The sequence below is a fragment of the Leptidea sinapis genome, chromosome 29, assembly GCF_905404315.1.
Source record: "Leptidea sinapis chromosome 29, ilLepSina1.1, whole genome shotgun sequence".
NCBI classification, from domain to species: domain Eukaryota; kingdom Metazoa; phylum Arthropoda; class Insecta; order Lepidoptera; family Pieridae; genus Leptidea; species Leptidea sinapis.
In genome coordinates, this window is record NC_066293.1 from 7060356 (window position 1) to 7078208 (window position 17853).

The 17853-nt window shown below is 35.6% G+C and overlaps 2 protein-coding genes across 4 annotated transcripts in view; one reads left to right on the forward strand and one right to left on the reverse strand.

The window, feature by feature from the left end:
* Positions 1-462, reverse strand: part of LOC126973346 (double-stranded RNA-specific editase Adar) — a 70625-nt gene extending 70163 nt beyond the window's left edge. Inside the window, exon 1 of one of the 2 annotated variants that reach the window (XM_050820574.1) lies at positions 301-462. Coding sequence is in view for 1 of the 2 variants with exons in the window: in XM_050820573.1 (XP_050676530.1) it covers positions 242-264 (23 nt within the window). In the remaining variant the exon portion in view is untranslated. Of the gene's footprint in view, positions 1-241; positions 274-300 lie in introns of those variants that run through there. The other variant, XM_050820573.1, reaches the window with a different exon arrangement.
* Positions 463-7677: 7215 nt separating this feature from the next.
* LOC126973354 (uncharacterized) overlaps positions 7678-17853 on the forward strand; it is a 33760-nt gene continuing 23584 nt past the window's right edge. Inside the window, exon 1 of one of the 2 annotated variants that reach the window (XM_050820584.1) lies at positions 7678-7704. The gene's annotated coding sequence lies outside the window, so the exon portion shown is untranslated. The remainder of the gene's footprint in view (positions 7705-17853) is intronic. The other variant, XM_050820585.1, reaches the window with a different exon arrangement.

Consider the following 17853-nt stretch of genomic DNA (forward strand, 5'->3'; position numbering starts at 1 on the left):
TATAAATAAGCACAAGTCTATAATGAATTATTGATTAATGGTACAGTAGCATAATAGATGCTGTCCACAATACGAAATACTGCTAATATTTCAAGGGAAATGTATTTTTACTATAAAGCAATTATTCTTATGCAAATTACAACATTTGAACTAAAACAATGAAATAAACAAATAAAAATAATAATTCTTAGGTATGCTGTAAAAACACTACTTTGGACATTAATAATATTATTCTTCTTAACTCAGTTCAACTGCACTTTGCATTCTCTTAAATAGTAGACTTATAGTTGGTTTACTTACTTTAATTAATTTGAATGTTTCGTACAGTTTGTATTTTGTAATAATAAAAACAACATAAAGAACACAGATGACAGAACACTATTAGATTATTAGTGTTCTGTGACTATTACTCTAACAAACTATAGAATCATAGAATAACACGGGTCAAGATGAAATTTGACTTTGATTGCAAAGCATTGAATTTCGGTAGTGTAGGTCTTAATTAGACGGAAAAAAAATATATGGCATGAAAAACTTTGCTTTTGTGCTTAGAAGACTGATTGAACGAAATTTTTAAAAATCTCGGATTTTAAGTTTTGATTGAAAATAAAACTATTGAAATAAAAATGTTTATTATTTTTATTAAGTTTTACTATCAAATTAGCTTACAGAAAAGTGGAAAATAACTTAAAAGTGCACATTTTTACTTTTTCTTTTATGTTCATAGCTACTTTCTCTCAATAAACCATAAATATAGTCGCCCATCATGTTTTCATTGTATTGGCCTTGATAGCGTTGTTCAAAATTCATGATGTCCTGATGGAAACGTTCTCCTTGCTCTTCGGAATAGGCTCCCATATTGTTTTTAAATTTATCCAAATGAGCATGCAGCATATGTACTTTTAATGACATCCTGCAGCCCATGGCCTTAAAATTTGTAAGCATATCCTCAACCAACTTTTCGTAGTTTTCAGCTTTATTATTTCCTAAAAATCCAGAAACTACTGCTTTAAAACTGTTCCAACTTGCTTTTTGAGTACGATTCAGCAACGTTGGAAATTTTCCATCGGCGAAAATCTGTCTTATTTGCGGACCAACAAAAACCCCAGCTTTAACGTTTGCTTCCGATAACTTCGGAAAAATTTTTTTTAAGTATCCAAAAGCTTCTGAAGGTTCATCCAGTTTTTTAACAAATTGTTTCATCAACCCTAACTTAATATGCAAAGGCGGCATTAACACTTTTTCCGCTTCAACAATCGGCTCAAATTTGACGTTCTGTTTTCCGACACACAATTCTGTTCTTACAGGCCATGACCGTTGAATATAGTGTTTAGAATTCGCTCTGCTATCCCACAAGCACAAATAACACGGATACTTTGTATATCCACCCTGTAGCCCCATTAAAAATCCCACCATTTTAAAATCTCCAATCAGCTCCCAGTTATACTCACGATACTTTACAGATTCAAGCAAAATTTTGACACTTTCATAATTTTCTTTAAGATGTACTGAGTGAGCAATTGGAAGAGACGGAAGTTTATTTCCGTTGTGCAATAGAACTGCTTTTAAACTTTTTGTAGAGCTGTCAATGAATAAACGCCATTCGCTAGGGACACAGGGTATGCCAATTGCTTCAAACATACCTTTATTGTCATTACAAAAACAAAGTCCATCTTCCTTCGTGAAAAACGTTGCAAACATTTCATGCCTAGTCCGCTGATCCGTGATCTTAACATCATCAAGCAAATTCCACTGGTTTAACCGAGAGCCTAGAAGCTCTGCTTTATTTTTTGGCAAATTTAAATCTCTAATTAGATCGTTAAAATCTTCTGAAGTAATGAGATAGTGTTTTGGTTGTTCAGGTGTAGGCAAAAACTCCTTATCGGAATTACTTTTATAAGAACTAAAAGATGAGCCACTTTTCTGCGATAATTTTTTTGGTGGCTCAGGTACTGGTCGTGTCAGGTCGTGAGCAATTGGAGCAGAAGAAGATTCGAGGTCAGGATATTCAATAGGTTTTGCATTTTTACCTCTACGTCTTTTACTCGGATTCACCATACAAAAGTAGAAGTCAGTAATATGGTCTTTTGGTTCTCGCCAAATCCTTGGTATTACAAATTTCATAGACCTTTTCTCACCTCAATACCAACCTAAAAATATAAAAATAAAAATTAATATGTCTATTATTTTGGATTCATCGCTTAATTAAATAAAAATTGCTTACCTTCCAAACACCTTTTACAATAACTACAAGCAACATGTGGAGCCCATGGCTTATCTTGATTCCGTACAGGACAGTCAAAATATGCTTCATAGGCTTCACAGAGAACGTGAGATGTCTTTAGTTCATATTTCACGTCTCGAACTATAATAAATTGACCACATATAAAACAAAATGCATCAGCATCGTATTTGCACTTTCGTGACGACATTTTAAGTTATTCTGGGCTTGTAAATAACACCTGATGGTTGTTTATCACTCGGGTTGTTTATCATCTAGCGGCACAGTGTAAACGTTAATACCCCACTCTTACCGCGCGGTCTTTTTAAAAATATTAAAATCAATTAAAATTTATGAAAAATTTAAAAATGAGTATTATTATTATAACTATCACAAAAGCAAACTTTATACCGAAAAAAGGTACTAACTAACTGGAAAATAATAGTATAAACTTTAGTACAAAGAACGAAAATTTTTTTGTAGACTCGTGTAATCAATGGCTGTGTTAAACGAATTAAAGCATTTTAATAGTCTGGCAGCTGGCTAATGAAAAGGGAACAATAAGGTAGTGTTTAAAAAACTCTTTGCTGTAATAGAGAAACGGCTGTAACTTCAAAAAAGTTGATACTTGATATTGTTAATTTTAGGAATACCCAAATAGCCCAATTTTTTTATTAAGAACATATTCGATATGCCAATTTTGAAAAGTCGGACTTTCATAAAACCTAAGAATAATAATAATAATAGTATGTATTATTTAAAATTACGATTTTCATAAGTTCGATGGTTCACACGCTGGATAGGTTCACGGTCTCAAAGCCGACGTTTGAATACTAGATACTACTACCGCTTCGGAAACAAATGGCGCTCTGAGGGAGAAGAAGAGGAGCAAGAAACTCTCCCAGCATTCTTGTTTTGCGCTCTTTTCAATAAATATATACAATATTGTACAGTCATTTCTATCGCTATAAAATAATCATAATCTAGTCCCAGGCTGCACGATCATTTAGATTAGAGTAGTAAAAGGATTTACGATTGAGCCATTTTTTATAAAACATTATAATTTATTTATATATAATGTCTGAACAGTGGCTGGGACTTTATTATAAAAGTGTAGACATTTACCCTTAAAGCTATTATGTATCTTATGAAGCCTACTAGAATTGATTACAAGCAATCCCTTATTTCTAGTGTTATAATAATGAAGATCACTATAAAGAGCAAAATGATGACACACTAACTAATAATTTGCTAAATATGTGTGGTTATACAAAATTGTTCAATGCAGCAATGAACGTAAGCGCTTTGCAATTTGATTACAGACAGAAATTCTGCCAAAGATCGCACCCTTACTGTAAGTCATTAAGGATTCCCATTGATCATCATATTCGACTACTACAATGACTTGAATATTCGGATAGCATAAAAAGGATTCGGCCGAGTATCGTTAATTTGCTCCTAAGAATTGAAGAGTTCCGTTACTTTGTCATGAATTTCGTAATTAGAACATAACCAAACTATCTTTGAAGTATATCCTTTCCACTAAAAAAAGAATCATCGACATCGGTTAGCGCGATATTGAGTTATTTGTAAATTTATCATCCACTTCGCTATACGTATGTAAAGCAAATTTAAGACTTTTATGGTTTTCTCAAAGATACCACTATCAGATCTGGACCAAATTAAAATGGGACCATACGAGAAGCACCAGCTTACAAATTAAAAAAAAAATTATCAAAATCGGTTCACCCAGTCGAAAGTTTTGAGGTAACAAACATAAAAAAAATACCGATGAATTGAGAACCTCCTCCTTATTTGAAGTCGGTTAAAAATGAAAGCACAAAGGCGTGTAAGTGAAGCAGGCGCAACGTGAGAGCGGCCGCCGAGTGACAGATCTCCTCCATTGTTGATGAATCATTTGGGTTAGATAAGGTTAGGTTAGGACTGTGACTAGCACAAGAATTTTTTTATTATTACATTAAGTCGGACTTTTTGTTATTTCTTTATGTAGAGAAAAGTAATTAATAAGTTTGAAATATTGAAAATTCACAAATATATAATAGGAATTTGAATTAAACAGAATTATGAAAATCGGTATTTGTGAGTGGCGTGACGATTTATATAGTGTACGCTTTATTTTTACATCCGAAATTAAAAGAGAGTAAGCATAGCAGCAAGCGAAGGTATGAAGATGTATCAACAGCTTTTTTGTATGGGTCACTTTCGCAAGAAGAATTTTTCTTAAAGCAACCTGAAGGCTATAATGATGGATCAGTAAGGGTTTTTATTGAAGAAAAGTCTGTATGGGCTAAAGCAGTCGCCCAGATGTTGGAACCAAACGATTCTATATTTCTTAAAAGAAGTTGTTTTTAAAATCAGTGAAGCAGATACCTTTCTATTTGTAAGAGTTCTCTCTTCACTGGAAACTGATTGTGGTTCTCTATGTAGATTATGGACTTGAAGCTGGAACAGATCAAGAACTGGTTGACGAGTTTATTAAAGAGTTGAAGGGGAGATTTCAAACTACTCGTAGACAACCCCAGCTCCCTGCCTATATACAAGCGATGATAGAGGAGAAGATGAAGCTGCGAAGGCAATGTTAAACCTGCGGTGCCCAACCATGGAGACGCGACTGAACGCTCTGACGACTGGTCCGGCATGCACCGCCTTTGCTGCCAACTTACTAGGAAGCCCTCCCCGATCAGACCCCTCATAGCCAGTGAAAGAACCCCACGCTACCGAGCTGAGGATCAATCGGAGATATTTGCGGACCACCTGGAGACGCTGTTTACAGCCAACCCAACTGCGGATGTTTAGCACGTAGAGATCATCAAGCGACATGTGAGGAACTACTTCGAGTCACTGATAGCGACGACAGAAGACCCCGTCGTGTTCTTCTCCGGACAAGTCCAAAGGATGATTCGACTCCCGGTCCTGATAGAGCCACCAACGAAGCCCTGCGTCACCTACCTCCGCGAGCAATCGCGACATAGACGCGGCTCTTCAACGGAATCCTCGGTACCGGGCACTTTCCTTCGTCGTGGATTCTCGGCCGAGTCATTCTGATTCCCAAGTAAGGCAAGAACATCATGCTGCCTGGGAGTTACGGTCCCATAATTCTTCTGTCCACTACCTCGAAAGTCTTCGAGAAGCTACTGTTGCTCCACATCACGCCTCATCTTCAACCACGTGACGAACAGTTCGGTTTCCGTGCAGAACCGCTCAACCACTTTACAAGTGACGATGGTACTGCACCACCTCGCTTTCGCCTACAAAAGCGAGAGCAGTCAGTCGCAATATTCCTCGATATGGAAAAGGCGTTCGATCGCGTCTGGCACGCCGGCCTCGCTTTCAAGCTTTCCACTATTACTCACTCTCCGCCGAATAGTTAAGACTGTGGCCACCTTTTTGGAAGACAGACGTTTTCAAGTGGCGGTTGAAGACGCCCTGTTCACGGAGCGCCCAATCCGAGCCCGTGTGCCCCAGGGAAGCTGCCTGTCACCCGTCTGCTATAGCAGATACACGACATCCCAGTGCCGATGGCGCGATGTTAGCACTGTATGCTAACGATGCGGCGTTTATTACCATCTCACTAAATGCCCCGCATGCAGCGCTGAAGGTGCAGCGTGCACTGGACGCGCTTCCCGCTGGCTGAAGGACTGGAGACTCAAAGTCAACGTGGCGAAGAGTCAGGCGATTTGCATCAGGAGGCCAAATACCTCGGTGTGACCATCGACAGGACCCTCTTGTTGCGGCCCCATATGAAGAACGTGGTCGCCCAGACGTTCGCCGCATGGAACCTTCTCCGCTCCGTGCTGGCGTCCCACCTGCCTCTCTGTACGAAGCTGTGCGTCTACAAGACTTACGTTTGCACGCGACTCACCTACGCAGCCCCCGCCTGGTTTGCGCTGGCAAGCGAGACGGGCGCTGACAAGCGAGACGGGTCAGAAGTCGCTGCTAGCGCAGCAGTTGCTGACGCTCCGCACCAATCTCCGGAGCACCACGCTTTGTACGGTATCAGGTGATCTCCAGACACCTGCGCATGGAGAGCCTGGACGACTTCATTCGCCACCTGAGCACCTCTGTGTTCGCACGCGCCGATGCAGCGCGATCCCAGTATTTGCATGGCATCGCGCCATACCATCGAAGATCGCCGGACATAAGAGGACTACCACGTGACCTAGTCTCCTAGAACAAGGCTGCTTCCTTGCCACTGGCTGATGGGCGCTCACCGGTACACTACCGGGATTTACAGGATTCCAACGGACACGACAACACGGACTAACCGGTCCCACCCAAAGCCCCACGGAGAATATATTTCATTAAGTTAGCAACTAGCAATGATAATTAACGTTTAACACAATAGTGCTTGCATACATGGTAGAGTTAATCACACGTTGAAAGTTTCACTTGAAAAACTAAGTGAAATTACTAAGTTTTTAAATACTAAATTTAAATACCAAATATTGTAATATTGATTTTTGTGATAATGGCCAAATTTTCTTAAACTGTCATAAAGTTAAATTACAAAGATATTTGTTAGGATATAGGTTTAAACGTTATTCCGAACTCTGTTCAGCATCTTTTGAGGTATTTACAATATCATCCTGTTATTTTTAGTTTTGTTTCGCACACCTTTGGCGATTTGTATATATATTAGTTTTATATTTATTTTATTACTTAAAGTGTGTAAATAGTAGTTTATTATTAATTATTGATCCTGTTAATTTTGTCTTTTAATTTGAAATTAATGTTGTATCCGATTTGTTTAGATAAGTAAGAAAACTATTTTTGTGTATATTTGAAAATGTATTATGGTTTGGGTTGAGTTGGTGGCTTCATAGCCAATGGTCTAAATAAATAAAATAAAAATGGCAATTTGAGTTTTGACAAAAAACTATTTTTAGTTTTATTTATACCAAAAAGGATGTAAATACTACGTAATAACTTTAGGATACTTGAGTAATATTGGCGCAATAATTTCAGATAACTCAATAAATCGTTCCAATTCATAAAAAAACAGAATTCCATCTAGTACAAACAGACTGAATCAGCCCCAAAGGCTTCGTTCGGTGATCTTCAGCTTTCTTTAAAGCGTCAGCAGCATTTGTATTATGCTTAAAATATATCCTTCCAGTCCATCCTTATTGTCAAATGGTTTTGATGCTACTAAGGTTAATGTATGGGCAAAACATGGCATGTGTTTATTTCGTGTCGATTTTCAAGGGTAAAATATCGATTCACTGAATCGATTATGTACGACTAATATAGATTTAAAAAATTGATTTATTTGGTTCGAGGAATCGATTCTTCGATTATTCGATTTGAGATCGCCATCCCTACTTCTGTGGTTTCGCAGCTTCCTAGTTACCCGGCCACAAAATACAGAAAAAAAAAAGAAATGCAGCTTCGTACTTCGTAGGCTGATAATATTTTTCTCTCCTTTGCTCCGTGTTTGCTCATTAGGGTATAGGTGTTTTGTGGTGATATTCTTTGTATAATAAATCTTTATTGATTTGCATTTTGAAATCTAAAGGATGGTGAAAATATATTTGTAAAAGTTTATAAGTAATACCTACATATTATTTTAATAATATATTAGGTATTATTGAGCTATAAATAGAGCACGCTTGTAAGGTTGAAAAAAAAATGTTTATCTTGTTTCTTGTTTTTAGTGTTGGTTTGAACTTTGATCTTTGAGTTGATAGACTGAGAGTATACCTACTTGGTTTTGAATCTTGATAAATGTCTTGAACAAAGAACTTATTTACTTGATTCGTTAGCATAATATTTTGTGTAGGAAGGAGGTAGCTTTTGGAAGAAGTTAGTGGCTAGTGTTATTTAGGTCTCCCAATCTTTCTGTGAGAAAAGTTTGATTGTATGTATATTATATGTACTTTTGTGTACATTCCTTCTAGTTCAGGCTGGGTTTATCTTAGTCGTTTTTGAGTCTATATATTATAAAATATCTTTGCAACAAAAGTTTTGTAAAAGGGCTGTGTTTTATTAAGTCTCATGAATTTTTACTATATTTCTGTGTCATCCTGAACTTGTGATATAGGGTATCTTTTCTACATCTGTACTGAACCATCCAAGGCAAAATTATATGATTTCCTAAAAATAATACTTTTCTCAATCCTGTATTTTAACATAGGTGTCTATTTTTGTTGTTGTGTTGATTGTGCTGCCAAAAATATAGGAATCATATTTTTAATGCTCATTTATTTGAAAATTGTCAACATCTTTTCGCTTTGTTTAGCAGTGGTCAAGTAATATCAGGTTCTATGAATAATTTCTCTACCAAGTCACGATAAGATTCGCTAAACATAACCAGAGATATTTGAAAGTACTTCTATCTTGTTATGTTATGAAAGCTATATGATATAGGGATCCTCCCCAAATCTTAAACTCTCAATTTTGTTCTACTCTACAAACTATTCTTATTGTACTTTCCCACTTTAGACAGTTATATGTGAATTTTATGTAGAGTTGGGATTATCAAGAATCATGCATATGACTTTTAAGACGCCACAAATTAAGTTCTGTCTATTTTGTTCTAAAACACTCACTGCTTGAACTTTATTATGAACTGTTACTAGGTGTTGATGTAATTAATTGATATAATTCAAGCTGTTATGAAAAATCAATCAGAAATATGTCAAAATTTATTTAAGTAAACATTATTTTGTGGAAATCCATAATTATCCTCCTGAGTTTTGCGAGTCAACATCTCTTGTGAATACCTTGTGTTAAGGTGAATTGTTTGAAGACAACTACTGGATAAAAATATGTGATTTATTATGTCAAATTTTTGAATTACTTTTAAAAGAGAGTTATAGGTGTGCAAATTTATTTGGTGGCATGGAATCTTTTCCAAGCATATGTTATAGCAATTCTAGCTGTGTGTCTAACTTCTACTTAACATTTCATCAATCATCATCAATCGTATTAAGAGGGTAATTAAGAATGTTGGAGTACATTCCAATTTGTATCTTGAAGTTTCAGTTGAACCATGCCATTTGTCTCAATGACTGTTTTAAGTTTTGTCCTAGAAATTGAATTCTAAAGTTGCATTTAATCAAAAGAAATATCAGGAATAATGTTTATGTTAATACTCAGAATGTGTGAGTGCATTTTGGTTTGTTTTTGAAGTTTTACTTGAAGCGTGTCATTTGTCAGATTTTTGTTTTAAAATTTAAATAGTGTTCTGGAGAAAATAATAGAGTGGTTATTACACCAATTGATTTCAACCCAATGCAGGTATAATTATGTTAATCAGTCTACAAAAAATATTAAATTTCATAAAGGAGATCATGTCAAAATGTACCAAAATTTTTAAAATGTCAGCCAAATAAATAAAGTAATTATTCTGATTGAGGGCATTATCCAAAACATTTTGTACTATGGCAGCAAAGTTGTACTACTATTAATTGCGCTGATATTGAAGTACGAAAATATGGATTTTTTTAATAACATTGCACAAAAATGGAAAACCATATCAAACGTGGTTTTTTATTTAAAAAAGAAACACTTAACCTCGTAAGGCCCAGTGTTAAAATCACTTTTACAAATTTACGCCCCGTTGGCATCACATGATCACATAATCGACTTAGTAGGTTCTGCCCAGAATGAATATTGTGAATAAAAATGTGATAGAGTTAGATATAATTTTGATATCTTTTTTTACATAATAAATATATTGTAAGCAATAGATTTCCGTACACAAAACCGGATATATTTTTGTTCTCATTTGATCACATTAGGCTGTACTCGCACTTATACTAAAGACTTTATATGTGATTGAACGATGACATTGGGATTTAATTAGTGCTTTTTTAAAGTTTTATCTAATAGAAACGAAATGTATTTACATATTGAAAAATTGTTTATTTCTTTCTAGAGTATAACTTACTTTGGTTTACAAACAAATCAGTCTTCATAATTAACGATCAACAGATGTGAGGAACATACTATTAAAAACACTTAAAACTAGATTTTTGGAACCTAGTATTTTTAGAATCTTTTTAAGATGCACGTAAAATGAACTTATGAATTCTTTTATAGAACTGTAAATTTAAATACTTCAGTTTTAAAATAAAAACAAAAAAAAACTAAAACAAAAATTCACTCAGAACTTCTAAACATAACAAAACTAGAACAAGTCTTCTTTAGAAAAAAATGTTATTTGTAGCTATCTAACGAATTTTATGATTCATGAAAAACCTTGTAGCAGTTCCTGTCTTTTGTTAGACACAAACTAATATTGCAACTACTACATTGGGTATGACTTTTGTTGTAATGGCAAAATCGGCATCTCAATTGAGTATTTACGAAGACAGGCATATGTTTCGCTCCGGCGGTTCGACGCTTCTTAGATGGTAGCTGGGTGGTAGGCTTGCCTCTTTTACGTTTACGAAGAGTGTCCGCATTTTCATGGTCAGAGTCGGTGGAATCACCATTTTCAGACTCAGGGGAAATGTTCAACTCATCCCTCTCTCGCATTTTAAAGCTTCGTAATTGTTGAATCTTTTTTGGTAGTTCTCCTCTATTTATCTCTCTTTTTTTATACTGCAACCAAGAATTTGTAACTGCCAGATCAGTCATATGAGAAAATACACGTTGAGTCCATTTCTTAGTGCGATATCTATTGGGGCATACGGAAAGCATACGGTCGGCGAGATCTACTCCACCCATGTTTTTATTGTAATTTTTTACCACCAAAGGATATTCACGGAGACATATTGTTTTCAACGCTTGCACCATCTTTGGCATACATCTACAGGGTGTCCCGTAATCAGTGGACCAACGGGATACCCGTGATAGGGGTGGTCATCATCTATCGAAAACACCAAATTTTACTGTTCTAGGGCCAGTAGTTCAAAAGATATGATTTTTTAAGCATTATTTTGAAAATTCTACCCTTATCAACACAAAAGTTGAAAAAAAATATTTTTTATTTTTATTTTGCCCTGTTTCTTAACTTAAGGTGGCTGAGGAAACATGTGTCTTCACAATTAAATCCATTTTTGTGAATAAATATTGCCAAATTAAAAATTAAAAACCAAAACATGCGCAAATATCAAATAACTAAATTTGCAACGTGATGTTTGAAGCAAGCTAGTGCAAAAAAAATGTATGACAGCCTTGCGGACCATTATTTAAAAAACATCTGCAGTTCATACTGATTCCAAAAAGGTATAATTAATCATTATTGTGAAACAATAAAAGACAATAATTATTTTAAATCAACATTAGATAGCAATTTCTTGGCGGAATTTACAATAAAACAAAAGTAAATAGTTAGAATTTTTTTATTTATTTCTTATAATAAATGTTCGAAATGTCTTCCTCTTACTCTAAGGCATAGCCGGCATCTTCTTATAAAATTTCTTTTTAAACTTTTTAACGCCCTTTCATTATTTTTGACTTTTTCACTCACCACATTCAGTTTTTGTCTTAGCTGTCTTTCGTTATCGTTAACGGTTTCATATACGGATTCTTTAAAATATCCCCATAAAAAATAATCCAATGGATTAAGATCAGGTGATCGAGCTGGCCATGGGATTGTACCTCCTCGTCCAATCCACCTACTTGGGTAAGACTCGTTTAAATATTCCCTCACTTGTCTGCAATAATGAGCGGGTGCGCCATCATGCTGTAACCACATCCTCTCACATACCTCCTGTGGTACATTTGCTAATAAATTACTTAAGTCATTTCTTAAAAATTGCAAGTACCGAGCACCATTAAGCCTCGGTGGGAGCTCAAATGGACCAATAAGTTTACCATCTAAGATTCCAGCCCACAAATTGACTCCAAACTGGTGCTGGAATCTATCTTCTCGTACAATACGTGGATTCACAACAGCCCATTCATGTAAATTATGAATGTTAAACACTCCAACTCTTTTAAAACACGATTCATCGCTCCATAATATTGAATTGAAAAATAGTGGATCTTGTCGGCATCGGCGAAGCATCTCTGCACAAAAATCTATCCTCCGTTGATAATCAGCAGGTAATAGTGCCTGCACTCGTTGAATATGATAAGGGTATAAACTGTTTCTTTTTAAAATGCGATGTACTGTTGTTTTTGCTATACCAGTACGTCTTGAAATACGACGAACACTCGTAGAAGGTTCTTCTGTCACTTCGGCCAGTATTTGAAGTTCATCGACTCTTCTAGGTCTTCCCACGTTGTTTGCAGCTCCGGGAATTCTGCCTTCTAAATACGCGTTATTTACACGGAGAAAAATTCGATGATCCGGATAGCGGTCGCGATTAGGATAGCGCTCACGATACGTACGGGCTGCTTGCCGAGCGTTTGCATTACACAGACCGTAAATAAAATACATCTCAGCATATTCACGAGGAGTATAGGTATTAGGCATTTTATAAAATCCGGGCAAACAGTATCCAAATCACAAAGACAAACAAGGTCCAATTCAAGCGTCAGTCACCAAAAAAAAGAGTCGTAATGGTAGCGAAGTAAAAAACACGTGTGCAGCTACGAGCTATGAGCAAGTCTCTGATGAAACTAAGAATAATTTGAAAAATTAGGGTGTGGGGATCATAGGCGTCGGCCAATAGGACCCCGTAAACGAAAAAGGTACCTGAGCGAGAAAGAGATAGCATATTGTGTTATCTCTCTCTCGATAACAAAATAATTCTCAGAATAGATAGCGCTTAAATGTTTCTCGCAATTGGAGTCTAAAATTGGTTATTAAGTTATTTTTTTTGTAAAATGTAATATTGTTATACCTTTTTGGAATCAGTATGAACTGCAGATGTTTTTTAAATAATGGTCCGCAAGGCTGTCATACATTTTTTTTGCACTAGCTTGCTTCAAACATCACGTTGCAAATTTAGTTATTTGATATTTGCGCATGTTTTGGTTTTTAATTTTTAATTTGGCAATATTTATTCACAAAAATGGATTTAATTGTGAAGACACATGTTTCCTCAGCCACCTTAAGTTAAGAAACAGGGCAAAATAAAAATAAAAAATATTTTTTTTCAACTTTTGTGTTGATAAGGGTAGAATTTTCAAAATAATGCTTAAAAAATCATATCTTTTGAACTACTGGCCCTAGAACAGTAAAATTTGGTGTTTTCGAGAGATGATGACCACCCCTATCACGGGTATCCCGTTGGTCCACTGATTACGGGACACCCTGTATAGGTTCTTGGCTTTCTACCATAGACATCATAGTAACGGGTTTGTTGTCATTCCATTTTGTTATAGCAACACAATCATCAGCGCTGACAATAGTATGGACGCTGGCCCTGCCACGTTTTGTTAATTCTTTGTCCTCAAGTAGTACAGTCCTTGCAGGAGCTGGGACTTATTTTTTTGGATAGTACCCGTAGACCTGATTCCTATGGAGTTGTTTAACCAATTTTACTGATGTGAAATAGCGATCAAAATAAAGAATATGACCCGGCACTAAGGAATCAGCTAAAGTCAGCACGCCTTTTTCACCTGGTCCAAGAATAGAATCCTTTAATCCAGGATAGGTGGTATTTTTTTTTTAATTTTAAATTAAATAAGTACACTTTTAACTTATTAATATATCTTGCTAACAAACTTCAACAGTTTGTTGGCAAGTTAATGCGCTTAAAAAACATTTAATTATGTGTACATACTTAACTACTACGTACTTTAATCTAAACTATTAGGACTTACAACTAAACATTATTAGAATTATTCAAACTAGACAAAAGAAAACATTTACTAAATCTATTATTGTATATTGTTATTGTTGAATAACATTGAACAACATTCAGTGAGAGTTATTCAATGCTATTCAACAGCGTATGTTTCATCTTAAATTTAACTGCATTTTTATTTAGTTTGGGAACACTCCTCAGCCACGCTATCTCGTTGTATATGACTGGCACCACATATTCATTCAATCTTTTGCCGTAATAATTTTTAACCTTTGGAACCATTAACTTTCCCTCCCTCACGCTTCTGGAGTTATATTTATTTATTATAGGAACTTTCAAACTATCGTTAAAATAAAAATCTATTGCTATTTGGAATTTGGGTTTTAAATCAACAGGTAGTATTTTAGTTAGTGAATATAGTTTTCGATAATCACCTTTACAATTATTTTTATCTTTTTTGCTTACCAAATATTTTATAAATCTGGTTTGCAAGATATATACCTCTTTAGTATATGTATTGTAGGTACGACCATACACACCAACAGCGTAGTTGATAAGCGAATCAACTAGCGCATAGTACACAGTGCGAAGTGTTTGTTTATTATTTACGTACCTTAGCTGATAATATTTGCTTAAAATAGCTCTCAATTTTATGCATAGCGCGTCAATATGTAATTTTAAATTATAGTTCTTATCAACTACTAATCCTAAATATTTGTATTTTTCTACATATTCTATTGCGGAACAGTTACAATTTGCTTTATTTCGGTGTAAACATTCGTAAGTATGTCCTATTATAGGTATATTATTGTAGTTTATATTTTTTGCATTTCTGTTGTAGGTGGATGCAAACACTTAGTTTTTTCTAGATTCAATATGATGCTGTTGTCATGCGCCCATTTTATAATATTTTCGAAATCGTCTTGGATTGCCATTTGTGCACTTTCTATGTTTTCAGACGCATATAATAGGCACATGTCATCAGCATACATATAAATTTTACATTTTTGCACGACGTTAACTACACTGTTGACAAGCATTGTAAACCCAATAGCGCCAAATACAGAGCCAGTCGGCACCCCTAGGGTCACCTTAGCCTCTTCACCAGTGGTTCCATTTATCATCGTGTTTATTGTCCGATTAGAGAGGTAGTTTCTGAACCACTGATTCATTTTACCCCCCTCTCACTCTTATCTTATCTATACCAGGAGATTTTTCAATATTAAGTCTGTTGATTATTTTATAAATATCCCTCGATGAGGGCTTAGCAAATCTGAAGGATACATTATTTAGGTTTACATCTACGTCGAAGTCATCATTTTCTTCTGATCTATCTTCTGTTGAATTTATTTTTTCAGGCCAAAGAGGCTTCCAAGATTTTTCGATAAGAGACGATGATACATGATCCCAACATTGCGCTAGCGAAAAAATGGCGTCTTTAATTGTGACGCTTTTTATAACATCATGCAAGGTTAAAGCCTCATCGGCTTCTTGCTGCACGAACATTTGAATCAGGAGTTTCTTTTTGTAATTTATCTTGACATTTTGGATTACGTTTTGATCCATAGGTTGGATCAAAGGCGTACAATTTGGAGGCATGTACAGTACAGAGAAGTTGCCGTCTTCTGTTGTCAAATCTTCAGCATTTGGATGTCCAGGGGCATTGTCTAAGAGTAGCAATGCTTTTTGTGGCAGTCCCATTTTTTTTAAATGGCGTTTGACTTCAGGAACAAAATGGCCTCTAAACCACTCGAGAAAAATATCTCTGGTTACCCAAGCACGCCTCTGCCCTTCATAATGCACTGGTAATTTTACAGATCCAAAAGATCTTGGCTTTTTGCCTTCCCCACAACTAGCAATGGTAATTTGTGATTCCCTGTAGAGTTTGCGCAAGGCATAAAAGTTATTCGCTGTTTAGACACTTTCGACCCAGGAGCGCTAGTTTCAGCAGAAGAGGCTAAAGTTTTGTCCGGCAGAACCTTCCAAAACAATCCTGATTCGTCGGCATTGTAAATTTGTTCAGGGCAAAGGTTCTTTTCTTTTATCTCGTTTAGGAATTTTTCTTGGAATGGTTGAACAGCTTCCGTATTGCTAGAGACTTTCTCACCTGACACTTTCAGCTGACGTATGCCATGACGTTTTTTAAAATTATCAAGCCATCCTCTACTTGCAGAAAAATCCGAACCTGTTAGTTTTTTATGGAAGAATCTCGCTTTTTCCATTACGACCTCGCCAGACAATGGAATGTGGCGTCGTCTTTGTTCTAAAAACCATGTGAACAGTGCTTCTTCTAGCACTGGATTCTCTGGTAATTTAAGAGTTTTTCTGAACCCTGGTCCTTTCTCAGTTTTACCTATAAAAGATCTCAATTTTTGCTCATTTTTCTTGAGGTCTGTAATTGTTGATTTTCCAACGCCATAGTTACAAGCAAGAGAAGTTGCCGACACTCCGTCCTTTAAACTGTCTAGTATGGTGCACTTTTCGGCTATAGTCAAAGTTTTATGTTTGCGTTTTGGTGTTGGAACCATCTTTATAACCTCAAAAAACACGCCGCGCACGAGTACAGAGCAGAAAAACGTGGAATGGACGCGCAACGTGGCAGTCGTAACTGCAGACTAATTAATAAACAACATAGCAGCGAGGCGAAGGCGAGGAAGTGGGGTGGGGTATGCAGTTCGGATTATAGCGACGTTCGGATTAGCCTGAGTACGGATTATCGAGGCTCTACTGTATTTACTTTATTTCTGAATTTTGTGTACTGTAATCGTTTGTTAATATTATTATAGGACGCTTTCCACGCGCGAAATAAAGCATCTCTTTTTAGAAGCATGCAGTATAAGTCTTTGGTAACCCACGGTTGAGTTTTTCGCTTCTGTTTTACTATAATTTCATTTTGAGATTCCAAATAAATACTGCTAAAAATAGAATAAATTTTATTATATAAAATTAGTGGACACGTAATTAGTAAAAGTTTATGCCAATCGTATTTATCTAGTTAATCTGCGATAAGATTCTCATCATATAAAACTTTTCGTACGTCTTCACCTTCACAGCTGTTGCTTTGCGGAATGTTCATAGCAATACCTACAGCGTAGTGGTCTGATATATTACACTCTAATACGAACGCCTCACGCGTCTCCTGTCTCGTTCGCACGCACACGTGGTCAATGCATGACGTATCCAGCCGGCCATTCATGATCTCCTCTCGTGTTGCTTCCGAACTCGGTATTGCGTTTATTAGGCCTAGTTCGGCTAAGGCAGTTGTGTACTTGTTTGTTAATGAGTCATTTTTATTTGTATATATATTGATGTTTGTGTCACCAATAACAATTATCTCATCACTCTTAGGCAGGTTTCGCAATAAAATATCCAGCTGTGTCACAAAACTTTCTTTGTTTTTTCTAGGGGGTCTGTATACCGCGAAGATATGTAGTGGTTTTGTACCTATAAATAATTTCCCATATATACATTCGGCTGCTGTGCATTGCATGTTCTTAAATTCTATATTTAATTTACTCCTGGCGTAAATTATAATTCCTCCTCCTTTTTTACTTTCTCTGGTGTAGGAGAATTTATTATCATAACCTGGTATTGCATATAAATCTACCTCTTCTTGTTTTATATTTATTTCTGTTAATATTAATACATGTATATAATTCAGGCTTTTGTTTAGCATAACCAATAGCTCATTAAAATGTTTCTTTAACGATCGTATGTTCAAGTGAAATATATTAATGCCATTGACGTTTTTTTTGGAGTGATTTACATAATTCATTTGATTCTAAATATCTATTAAATTTTATATGTGTATATTCGCAATTATAGTCGAATTTTATTGAATTTTTTACTTAGTTGTAATTGGACTTTGTTTATGAAATATAATAAGAATATAATAAAAGCATTAGTTTGATATATTTTTGAGAGTTTCAATATCTTTCTCACCTCTTACTCTTAGTATTTTCT